The following is a 12,831-nucleotide window of genomic DNA, read 5'->3' as shown; positions in this document are numbered from 1 at the left end:
AATCCTTGTATTTAAATGTTGTAAGTAATCCTTGTATGCAAGTCTTGTATGTAAATCTTGTATACAAGTATTGCACACAAGTCTTGTATTCAAGTCCAAAAGGGACACCAAAATACTTAATCTAAACTGGTCTTGTATACAATTCTTGTATAGAAATCTTGTGTAAAAATCTTGCATACAAATCTTGCATACAAATATTGTGTACAAGTCTTGCATACAAGTCTTGTATACAACCATAGTGATACTCAAAAATCAATACTGAACTTCCCGATCAAAAAAACTATTTTAAGGTACCAAAAAAACACCTTTTTTTTATCTATAATGTAAAAATATAAAATTAATAAATTAAATGAAAATTTCTTATCAGTAAAAGTGACAAAATCTTTAAAAGCCCTAGACAAAGCCTTACACGTTTTACTATCGAACGCAACCAATTTCTGATAAAGGGTAACTACATTGTTTACCAGATATATGTAGTGATAATGAATTTTCAGTGATTTTTGGATACTCGGACATATAACATTGAGCGAAATAGTTTTAAAAAGGTAGCGGATGGTGAACGGCAGTGCTGAATAGTTTTTGGAGACGGATAAAAAATGATGAAAAAGTGAGGAAATTTTCAAATTAAATTTTTACTTGACTGTGACATGACTGTGACATGATTGTGACATGATTGTGACATGACTGTGACATGACTGTGACTTGACTGAGACATGACTGTGACATGACTGTGACATGACTGTGACTTGACTATCTGACTTGACTTCAAATATGAATCAAGCTCAATTTTCCTTCAAATCCACAGAAAACCCGCCCTTTTGTCACTAGACCAAACCATCAAGCCACCAAAATGCAACAAAAAAATTCCAATCATAATCCTAGGCTTACTACTGCTCCTATACGTGATTCTCGTTTCTATCTCATCAACTGATCAAACTATATCAATTAAATATCAAAATCAAGTTAGTCAGCATGATTTTGGGTCTGAATTTCATGTGCCGGAGTCAATGAAGCTTAAGGGGTTATCTGAGGTGTCAAAGGAGTCAGAGGGAGATATTAAGGATGAGAAAGGAGTTGAGAATCTTAGAGTTGAAGCCACAAGTCAACAGAATGTGCAGAATCAGGCTAAAACTGACAAGCAGCCTTCTACAGACAGTCAATCTAGTCCCACGGCTAGTCCCACGACTACTCCTAAGGCTACCCCCAAGGCTACCCCCAAGGCTACCCCCATACCCCATTCAACCACGCCACCCACTTCCCCCAAGACATGCCCTCAAATAGACATCGCAACAGACTTAAACATCACCGACACATACTGGCAAGTCACTAAAACCTCAAATGGCACCTTCTACCTCTACAATGCCTACTATGATGACAGAATTGCCATAGTCGGTCCACCTGTTGTCAGAATTCTTGGATTTATTGACGTCCTATTCCCAAAAGTCAAAACTTACTGTCAATTCTGGTACAGGAACGTCAGTCAGCCAGTCATCACTGATGTCTATGAATATCGATACATTTGGTACCCAAGTTGGGGTGAGAATCGCAAAGGAGCCACACCGTACCTAATATCATGTCGTAATCCACATCCGGAAGTACCAAAATTTGTGTCAATTGTCGAGCATAAATGTGATACAGCCAACAACCTGCTGAAAGTCAGGAACAAGCGTCCGCAAGTCAAAAAAAAGTTCATTGTGAGTGTTAAGAAGCTTGACTATGTCCAGGATATATCCATGCAGATTATCGAATGGCTGGAAATTGTCAAAATTTTAGGTGCCAATAAAGTTGAATTTTCGGTCCTTAATGTCCATAAAAATGTGTTGGATGTCCTGCGGTACTACGAGGCTGATGGATATGCTAAGGTCAAGCTGATTAAGTACCCAAGTGACTTCCCAGAAAAGGACAATTGGCACCAAAGGATGCAAAATGAGCTTATAGCTTATCATGATACATTTTATGAGAATCTATACAGCTATGACTTCATGCTGCCTATAGACACAGATGAATTCATCATTCCATTACGTCCAGAAGACAATGACTGGACAGACTTGATAAATCGTACAGCATGGAAGGCACTGGAGCAGCACAAACTACCTGACAGCTTCCAAGTCGACAATCATTACTTCCTGCTTAAGACACCGATCAAGAACTTCATGTCCATCAATGGAATTCCAAAAAATCTTTACTTTTTGTCCAACATTTTTCGTGCTGCAAACTTTACGCCACATGCTGGAAATGCCAAGACATTCTTAAGGATGGATCGGGTGCTGACCATCCATAATCACTTCCCGTTCTCGTGCATTGATGACAGCAACAAGAATTGGTGTGAAAATTTTAAGGTTGACCGTGAGGATGGACAGCTGTCGCATTACAGGCACGAGTGCTTGACGGACGAGTGTAAGGACTCTATGCTGAATCCAGTTGCGGATACGACGCTGTATAAATATAAGGAACAGATTATTAGGGGTGTGAGGCAGACATTGGCGAGGATGGAGATGTTTATGGGTCGTGGACATAATGTTGGCATTGACTGACTTAATATTGTATTGAAAATTGAATAAAAAAATTTTGATAAAAATGACCGTAAATTCCAAATGTTCGCAAAATGATAGCAGTTATCGCAAAAAGTAGAGTAAATCCAATAAATACACACTTTTTTGTGATTTTGTGCAATTCATGAATGTAAGTTCACTAACCGTCGTTATTAGGGCAGTTGATTGCAGAGCTTGAAGTTGAGTGCTGGGCAAATGTGCACTGGGCAAAGATTCAAGAAGAAAAGGTGAAGTGAGAAAGTGGGCAGTGGGGAAGTGGGCAATGGGGAAATGAGCAAAGTGGGGAAGTGGGCAAAGTAGGAAAGTGGGCAAAATGGGGAAGTGGGCAATGGGGAAATGAGCAAAGTGGGGAAGTGGGCAAAGTAGGAAAGTGGGCAAAATGGGGAAGTGGGCAATGGGGAAATGAGCAAAGTGGGGAAGTGGGTAAAGTGGGGAAGTGGGTAAAGTGGGGAAGTGGGTAAAGTAGGAAAATGGTCAATGGGGAAATGAGCAAAGTGGGGAAGTGGGCAGTGGGGAAGAGGGCAATAGGGAAATGAGCAAAGTGGGGAAGTGGGCAAAGTGGGCAATGGGGAAGTGGGCAATGGGAAAATGAGCAAAGTGGGGAAGTGGGCAAAGTAGGAAAGTGGGCAGTGGGGAAGAGGGCAGGGGGGGGGGCTGAAGTGGGCAATCAGGAAGTGGATAATCGGGAAGTGGGCAGTTTGCAAAAGGGCATAGGGAAGAGGGCATTGGAGAAGTGAAGAAGTAAGCAGTGGGGAAGTGGGCAATGTGCATAGTGCATAGTCTGCATAGTCTGAGAGGGGCAATTCTGATTCAAGAAATGCCAAAATTAAAATTAGAATAATTTAAAACAAATTTAATTTCTAAATTGTCATAACGGTCAAAATAAATTCAAAAAATTCGACAATCGGCAGTCGACACAAAAAAAACCAAAAATTGACAGACGTCAAGTAAAAAAAAAATTGTTATTTCTCATTCAACACCGAAAGTAAAAAAAAGTAGACGAAAAAAAATGAAAAAATTTAGTTTTTAGGCCTCAAAAAGGCAAAGAATTGCATAAAAAGTCACAAAAATTGCAGCACTTCCGTTAGTTCCGCAAAAGTTAGTTAAAATTAGTCAAAAGTTCCATGAAATTAAGTCGAAAAATTGCCGAAAACAAAATTGTGTGAAAATAAAACTTTTTTTTTGTGATTCAAGTGAAAAAAAAGATAAAAAAAAACTTGATAAGGATTTTGTGTTGATAAAAAGTTGATGAATTAGAGCCGATTTTGTGGATTGTGAATCAGGAATTAAAAATATAAAAAAGTTGAAAAATTATTGAAATTATGAAAATTTTAAATGTGAGTAAAATTTATTAATATTCATCATGTGATTTTTATTGTTAATTGATTTTATTTATTAACGGAATTTTGAATTATTGGAATTGAAAGTGGAATTTTAAATTTGAAGTTTTTGGGGAATTTTAAAGGATTTTTAAATTTATTTTGTGAATTGTTTTCATTTTTAGTTAAGACATTCAATTTGAAATTTAAATTTGTTTGATTTTTAATATTTGAATTAATTAAAAATTGACAATTTTAAAAAAGAATTTTTGAATATTTTAATTTTTATTTCATTTTTTTATAAATTTTTAATTTTTTAAATTCATATTTTTCTAATTTTTTAAATTTAAAAATTGGAACTTTTTAAAATTTTAAATTTGAAAATTGAATTTTTTTAAAATATTTAACTATTTTTTCAAATTTTAATTAATCTCTAATTTTCAAATGTAAACTTCTTTTAGATTTTTATTCCTGAAATTTTATTTTTTTAAATCTTAGAAGGTTTTATTTTGAATTTTTAAATTCAAAATTTGAATTTTGTTAATTTTTTTAAATTTTCAAATTTTTAAGAGTTTTTTAAGTTTTTAAATTTGAATTTTTTTAAATTTTTAATTTTAAAATTCAAATTTTTAATTTTAAAATTCAAAATACTTAATTTTATAAATTTAAAATTTTCATTTAATAATTCAAGAATATTTACACAAATTCCTCCAATTTTTTAAAATTTGAACTCATTTCACAAACTTCAAATATTCCACACTAATCAATAAAATGCTACCTTCAAGTTTGAACTCATAAATCCAAACAGTAAAAAGCCATAAAAAAATAAATCCAAAGCAAAATAAAAAAAACTTTATTTTTTTGGCATTTACAGACAAGCTAAAAAGTCAACAAAAGGAAAAGAAAAAAAAGTAAATAAAAAAAAGAAAAATATTGAAAAATTTTCGATTTGGGAAAAAGTTTTCTTTTCTTTGAGATTTGACAATAATAATGGAAAATGTTAATTGAAGGGTAGAAGAATTTGAATTTTAAAAATGTTAAAAATTTTAAAACAATTTGAAAAATTAAAACTTTTAAAATAAATGTTTCAAAAATTTGAAAATATAAATTTAAAATTTCAAAAAAAAGTTAAAAATTTAAATTTAAAAATTTAAAATAGAAATTAAAAAAAGTTTAAATAAAAAAAAATTTGAAAATTTTAAAAAAAAATTAAAAAAATTTCAAAATTAAAAAAAAATTTAAAAATTTAAAAAAAATTGAAAAATTGGAATTTATTTTCTAACATTTTAAATCAATAATTTTGATAATTTCACTTTAATAACAAAAATAAATCCAAATCTAAATCCTCAAATCCAAACTTCTTTTATCATCTCCCAAAAAAATACCACTCAAGATTCAGATCCATTCAATTATAAAAAAAAATAAAAAAAAGGAAAATCGAGACAAATTAAGCAGAAAAGTCTTTAATCCCACACAAATCAATTCAACAACTCAACCCACATGCTATTTACAGACATTGATACCTTAAATAATAAGAAGCATATCCTTGCTGACTGAAGATTTGACATTAATTGACAGTATTGAATCCAATAGGTCAACGAAATTGAAATTTTATATATCAAATTCCGACATTGAGATTTGAACAATTAAGAAGAATTTGAATGAAATTTAGATTTAGATCAATCGCAGTAGACTTGGCTAAGAAATTGAATAAAATTGTCAATTTAAAGTAATTTGAGAAAAAAAAATTAAAATTTGAAAATTTAACGGTCGTGAAAAATTCAAATTTTTAACTGTTTTCAAAAATTCAAATTTTAACGGTTTTCAAAAATTCAAATTTTTTAACGTCTTTCTAAAATTCAAATTTTTTAACGGTTTTCAAAAATTAGAATTTTTTAAAAAATTTCGAAATTAGAATTTTTTAAAAATTTCGAAATTTCAAATTTTTAAAAATTTCGAAATTTCAAATTTTTTAACATCTTTCTAAAATTCAAATTTTTAACGGTTTCTAAAAATTCAAATTTTTTAAAAAATTTAAAAAATTCTCACTTTTTGAAAAATTTTCAAAAATTCAAATCTTTTACCGGATTTTGAAAATTCAAATTTTTTAACGGTTCTCAAAAAATTAAATTTTCTTTTAGATTTTCCACCTGAACATCCAACAAGACATCAACTGAACTCAACTCTTCAGCCATTATTCCCTGCATTTAGCATTAAATTCGTAAATTAGAAGAAATTCCCCAAAAAACATCGAAAATTCTCCAAGAATCTACCAAAATCCAGGCATCCAAGCATCATCAACGTCAACATCGAATCCACGACTGCATTAGCAAAAAGAATCAACAAAACAGCATTAACCTCATTCATAAACTGTAGTCTTAAGTAGTCTAGACTTAATTAATCCAGTACCAAACAAACCAAAGAACCAATTCCAAATACAATGTATCAAACTACATGTGCAGCTGCCGGTGTATGTGCAGAACAAGATCGACCAGATCCACTTATATCACAAGAACCTTCAACACTTCCAATTGAACATGACTATTCAGGTTTTGATATTGTCAAAGCGACACAATATGGAGCAATTGCGAGGGTACGGGAGCTTGTTGAAGCTGGATGGGATGTAAATCAGCCAGATAGTGAGACGGTGACGTTACTGCATTGGGCAGCGATTAACAATAGAAGGGATATTATTGGTTATTTGCTGGAACGGGGAGCAATTGGTGAGTATTTATTGACTTTTGATCAAGTCAACTTGACAGTAAAAAAAAGTCAAGTCAACTTGAGTGTGAAAAGTAAAGTCAACTTGACTGCTGAAAAAGTCAAGTAAACTTGTCAAGTTGACTACTGAAGAAGTCAAGTTAATGAAAAGGTCAAGTTGACTAACTTGAACTCCCGAAAAAGTCAACTTGACTCCCGAAATAGTCAGCTTGACTCCCGAAATTGTCAACTTGACTCCCGAAATAGTCAATTTGACTCCCGAAATAGTCAACTCGACTCTCGAAAAGTCAAGTTGACTTCTAAAAAATGCCAAAATTCACAAAAATTCTCCCTAACTTCCTCATAATCCCCAACTTTGACTTCTGATTTTACTGACCAACCTCCAAAAAAGCTATAAAAATTTTTAATTCATCTCCTCTAACATGATTAATTGCACAAAATTTATCCGCATCAATTACCAAAATTATTTACATTATTTCTTCATTTTCAGTCGATGCCGTCGGAGGTGAACTCAATGCGACTCCACTACATTGGGCAACACGACAAGGTCATTTGTCGGCGAGTGTACAGTTAATGCAAGCTGGTGCTGATCCTAGTTTAAGAGATACAGAAGGATGTTCGTGCATTCATTTGGCAGCTCAATTTGGACACACAGCACTTGTTGCTTATTTTATAGCAAGAGGTGTTAATGCTGATTTGAGGGATCGGGGTGGAATGACTGCGTTGATGTGGGTGAGTAATTCGAATTGGTTTTTACTTGCATGCAAGTAGAGTTCACTTGCATGCAAGTAGAGTTCACTTGCATTCAAGTAGAGTTCACTTGCATTCAAGTAGAGTTCACTTGCATTCAAGTAGAGTTCACTTGCATTCAAGTAGAGTTCACTTGCATTCAAGTAGATTTCACTTGAATTCAAGTAGAGTTCACTTTCATACAAGTAGAGTTCACTTGCATTCAAGTAGGATTCACTTGCATTCAAGTAGGATTCACTTGCATTCAAGTAGGATTCACTTGCATACAAGTAGAGTTCACTTGAATTCAAGTAGAGTTCACTTGCAATCAAGTAGAGTTAACTTGCATTCAAGTAGAGTTCACCTGCATGCAAGTAGAGTTCACTTGCATGCAAGTAGAGTTCACTTGCATGCAAGTAGAGTTCACTTGCATGTAAGTAGCTCAAACTAATTTTATTTCTATATTTTAGGCCGCGTGGAAAGTGCAAGCCCTCGATCCAGTTCGACTCCTCCTAACCCTCGGCGCCAATCCCAACCTAATGGACTCAACGCACGGCAACACAGCCCTCCATTGGGCGATACTTGCACGCAATACAATAGCCATAAATACTCTCGTACTAAAAGAGAAATCATCAATGGACATTCCAAATATGCGCGGTGACACGCCCCTTAAGATGCTTCAAGCACATATCGGTTCCGTATGGATAAGTGATAAAGTATTGGATAAAGTAAAGGAATTAACGCAACAACAAAGTAATCTTAAACGCGGTCGCCGTTGCCTTGTGAGATTATCAATGGACAAAAGACTCAAATGGTGGACAATGGTGTCACTTCCATTCATCTTCTTCTACATTACCGGCATGATTATTTCAATTGATACATATTTCATAATTAAATTATTCTTATGTGGATGTCTTTATGCTATTGCATCGACTGTTGGACGTATCATGTTTGATGATCATTTACTTACATTGTTACCGCTTAGTATTTATCTTGCAACAAAAATTTGGTTCTATATAACGTGGCTTGTCTATTTTACACCTATTGTGCCGGCATTAACGACTTTCTTATTCCTTATGTCCTCCGGTGGATTGTGGTATTTCTTTCTTAAGTCATGGCGTGGTGATCCGGGTGTTATTAGACCAACTATGGAACAGAGATTTAGAACAATTATTGAGTTGTCCGAGAGAGGTGGAAGTGGATTTGAACCATCGGCATTTTGTAGTGCTTGTTTGGTGAGAAGACCGGTTAGGTCCAAGCATTGTAGTGTTTGTGACCGGTGTGTGGCGAGGTTGGATCATCATTGGTGAGTAGCCTTAGTAAACTTTGCAAATTTGAATTTCGAAAAAGCGTTTAAAAATTTGAATTTTTGAAAATCGGTACAAAATTTGAATTTTAAAAAACCGTTACAAAATTTGAAATTTTAGTAACGTTAAATTTTTGAATTTTTGAATTTTTGAATTTTTGAATTTTTGAATTTTTGAATTTTTGAATTTTTGAATTTTTGAATTTTTGAATTTTTGAATTTTTGAATTTTTGAATTTTTGAATTTTTGAATTTTTGAATTTTTGAATTTTTGAATTTTTGAATTTTTGAATTTTTGAATTTTTGAATTTTTGAATTTTTGAATTTTTGAATTTTTGAATTTTTGAATTTTTGAATTTTTGAATTTTTGAATTTTTGAATTTTTGAATTTTTGAATTTTTGAATTTTTGAATTTTTGAATTTTTGAATTTTTGAATTTTTGAATTTTTGAATTTTTGAATTTTTGAATTTTTGAATTTTTGAATTTTTGAATTTTTGAATTTTTGAATTTTTGAATTTTTGAATTTTTGAATTTTTGAATTTTTGAATTTTTGAAATTTTGAAATTTTGAAATTTTTTCAAATTTTGTAAACCCGTAAAATTTGAATTTTTAAAAACCGTTATAAATTCAAATTTCTAAAATCCGTTAAAAATTTCAAATTCCAATTTTTCTTCCATTTCCAGCCCATGGGTCGGCAACTGCATTGGCGCCAAAAATCACATACATTTCATTGGATTTCTCCTCATGCTGATCATCATGTGCTCATGGATGATGTATGGAGGCTTCATATACTACTCATCAAACTGTGGAATCATCTACGAAGACGGACTATGGGCAGCTCTTTTGATTGTAAATTCCTGCACGCCGTGGGTCGGATGGATCATGCTCAATGCTAGTTTGCACTTTATTTGGGTTACAATATTGTTAATATGTCAAAAATATCAGATTGTGTGTTTGGGAATGACGACGAATGAGAGGATGAATAGGGACAGGTGAGGGTGTTGGATGTGGTGGATTTGATGACTTTATCCTGACTGGAATGTGCTTTTGTCATTTTAGGTACCGTCACTTTATAGCTAAAGGAGGTAAATCGCCATTTGACCGAGGTCCATGGAAGAACTTGGTCGACTTCTTCGAGTGCAAACTGTTCGGACTTGTGAAGCCACAGCATAAGAACTGGTTGACATTCTTCTGGTCGGATTTTGACAATGACAACAAGGATTCGGTTGAGGTTGAGCCACTGCTGAGGGCGACGGACAATTATCAATATGTATGAAGGAAGAGGAGGGGACGTGGGGTCGGCGAGAGGAAATGAAAATTTTTGAACTTTTGTTGCATTTTTAAAAAATTAATTTTTGAAATTTCAAAAAAATGTGAAAAAATTGCTTCAATTTTTGTTAAAATTAATAAAAAAAGACAAAAAAAAAAGTTTATTAAGTTTTAAGGTTATGAAATTTCAATTATTTACATCTAGTCGCAAAATGAGCTTTTTTATGGACATTATATCCAATTTTATCAAACAATTAAAGTTAAATTTTTTGTTTTTTATTTTGTACCAATTTGAAAATAATTTGAATTCTCTTAAAATATCAGGAAAGTTTTTTTTTTGGTAAAATTTAAATTGAAAAAATGCTTCTAAGTTAATTTGAATTTTATTTTTAAATTATTGTATGAATAAGGTACAGATTTATTGCAAATAAATAAATAAGAATCAAGAAAATTTAAAATTTGTTTTTTCAATATTTTATTAAATTTTAATTTTTGTTTAAATTTTTTTGAAATTAAAAATTAAAAATGTTAAAAAAAAGTTTTGAAATTTTAAAAATTTTTTAATGTTTTTTAATGTTTGTTAATTTTTTTAATTTTTTAATTTTTTTAGTTTTTCAATTTCTTAAAATTTATCAACTTTCCATGAACTTTTTAAATTTTATAAATTTTCCAAATTTTTTGAATATTTAAATTTTTTATATTTTTAATTTTTTTGTTCAATTTTTCCAATTTTTTTTAAATTTCTCAAATTATTTTAAATTTCTCATTTTTTTTTAAATTTTTCAATTTTTTTTTTAATTTTTTTTGAATTTTTAAATTTATTAAAATATAAGTTTTATAAATCATATAATACTTCCTTCCATATTTAATCAGTTCCGATTTCTTCAACATTTCATCAAGACTCTACAAAGACTCTACATTAAGTATGAACTTAAGGAAATCCCAGTTAATGAACCTACATGCTTGTGACTAAGCATAACTAGTTATTGCATCTATACGTCTATAGATTTATCAGCATCAACTGACGAAATAGAACAAAATCTGACATTATTTCAAATGAAAAACAGAAGTTATATAGTTGAAATGATGAAATTCCTTATAACTTTTGGAATAAAAAGTATATAAAGTGTGGAAATTTCACTCATTTCAAACTAGTTTGTGTTATTTTGCAAATAAAAATAAAGGAAAACTTGATTAAAAAAATTCAAAATTTATTCAATTTTAAAATGTTGTAAGTATTTTTAAATAAAATTTATTAAAAGGCTAAAAAAATTTAAAAATCTTAAAATTTCTCTTTTTTATTTAATTTTTTAAATTTTTATTTTTATTTTTTTAAAATTTTAAATTCATGATTTTTAAATTTTCAAATTTTTTTCAACTTATTTAAATTTTTCAATTTTTTCAATTTTCTGAATTTTTTTAAATTTTTTAATTATTTTTTAAATTTTTTATTTTTTTTTTTAATTTTAATTTTCTAAATTTTAAAATTTTTTTAAATTTTATTTTTTTAAATTTCAATTTTTTTAAATTTCAATTTTTCAAATTTTTTCAATTTTTTTCTCAACTTTCAGCTCATCAATTTTGATCCTATTTTCATTCCTCAACTTGACCCTATCAACCCTAATTGAATGCAAATTCGACTATCCATATCATCAAATTCCATCCTCAATCTACCAATGCACCGTCCTCAATGACCTCAACATCGACTCAGGAGAATCAGCAGTCATCAAAAATGTCACTGGACATCACAAAACATCAATGTCCAACAAGAATGTGACCTGCTTTTATGCTTACCACAAAAATATTCAAATTTTCCCATTTGGACTTGAAAAAATGTTCAAAAATCTTCAAGAATTGACGATCAGGAACAGTTCATTGAGGAGGATTAGTCAGCATAACTTGATGCCTTTCCACAATTTGACTCATTTTTGCCTGTCTGAGAACTTAATTGAGGAACTTCCAAAAGGACTGTTCAACTTTAACAATAGATTAAAATCCATAATTTTATCAAATAATTTAATTTTTTACATTAATTCCAATGTTTTTGATTATTTGACAAAGCTGACTGATTTGAGGTTAAGGAACAACTTCTGCATCGATGAAAGTGCCATCGACAGTTTGTCAGACGTCCAAGAAGTCATAAAAACCGTCAAAATGCAGTGTCCACATAGAGATTTAAAGGACATGAATGAAGCAATTCACAGAAGTATGAAAAACATCAAACAGACATCCATGATGATTTTTGCAATTGTTAAGAGGAACATTAATGAAAATGTTAAGAATGTCGCATTTAGAAGGTTGAATGGGAAGATTAGGGAGATTGAGGAACATTTTGCAAGGTTACAATCAATGCTGTCGGATTTTAACTGACAAGAGAGAAGCTAAAGATCGAAGAGGGCCGAAGAATACCGAAGATGGCCCGAAGAAGACCGAAGAAGATCCGAAGAAGACCGATTAATATAAAAAAAGACCGAAGAATACCGAAGAATACCGAAGATGACCGAAGAATACCGAAGAATTCCGGAATAGAACGAAGATAACGAAGAAGTCCAAAGAATATCAAATAAGACCGAAAAAGTCCGAAGAATACCGAATATTACCGAAGAAAACCCTAAAAAGACCAAAAAAAGACTGAATAAATCCGAAGTAGACCGAGGAAGGCCGAAGAATGCCGAAGAAGACCGAATTAGACCGAAGAATACCAAAGAATCTCAAAAAATAACGAAGAAGACCGAATAAAGCCGAAAATGATCGAAGAAAGCCGAAAAAGATCGAAGAAGATCGAATAAAGCCGGAGAAGACCCGAAGAAAATCTAAGAAAACCGATTGTGATCGAAGAAGACTGAAAAATACAAAAGAATATCGACTGGTACCGAAAAAGGCCAAAGAAGATCCGAAGAAGACCGAAGATGACCGAATAACACTGAATAATACC

At 31.4% G+C, this 12,831-nt stretch overlaps 2 protein-coding genes across 2 annotated transcripts; both read left to right on the top strand.

Annotated features, from left to right (window-relative positions):
• The first annotated feature begins 507 nt into the window (after positions 1-507).
• LOC139100374 (uncharacterized) lies at positions 508-2,534 on the top strand. The gene is made up of 2 exons (XM_070652990.1): positions 508-607; positions 806-2,534. Exons 1-2 carry the CDS (start codon positions 597-599, stop codon positions 2,532-2,534), a joined length of 1,740 nt encoding a protein of 579 aa, XP_070509091.1. The 5' UTR covers positions 508-596.
• Positions 2,535-3,537: 1,003 nt separating this feature from the next.
• On the top strand, positions 3,538-10,169 carry Hip14 (palmitoyltransferase Hip14). Its single transcript, XM_070652698.1, has 6 exons — positions 3,538-3,889; positions 6,013-6,594; positions 7,083-7,324; positions 7,792-8,627; positions 9,311-9,619; positions 9,687-10,169. The coding sequence occupies exons 2-6, from the start codon at positions 6,312-6,314 to the stop codon at positions 9,901-9,903; spliced, it is 1,887 nt and encodes a 628-aa protein (XP_070508799.1). The 5' UTR covers positions 3,538-3,889; positions 6,013-6,311; the 3' UTR covers positions 9,904-10,169.
• Positions 10,170-12,831: the final 2,662 nt, after the last annotated feature.

This window comes from Chironomus tepperi, unplaced genomic scaffold (assembly GCF_022539635.2).
Source record: "Chironomus tepperi strain 1889 unplaced genomic scaffold, CSIRO-AGI_Ctep_v1 contig_58, whole genome shotgun sequence".
In the NCBI taxonomy this organism is placed as follows: domain Eukaryota; kingdom Metazoa; phylum Arthropoda; class Insecta; order Diptera; family Chironomidae; genus Chironomus; species Chironomus tepperi.
The sequence above is the reverse complement of the archived record's forward strand: the minus strand, read 5'-3'. Positions and strand labels throughout refer to the sequence as shown.

What these genes read in the sequence shown, in the direction of transcription:
- Hip14 (XM_070652698.1), top strand. Translation starts at nt 6,312, where the DNA reads ATGTATCAAACTACATGTGCAGCTGCCGGTGTATGTGCAGAACAAGAT. An exon ending in GCTGGAACGGGGAGCAATTG is followed by an intron (nt 6,595 to 7,082) that starts GTGAGTATTTAT and finishes CTTCATTTTCAG; the next exon opens with TCGATGCCGTCGGAGGTGAA. An exon ending in GAGAGGATGAATAGGGACAG is followed by an intron (nt 9,620 to 9,686) that starts GTGAGGGTGTTG and finishes TTGTCATTTTAG; the next exon opens with GTACCGTCACTTTATAGCTA.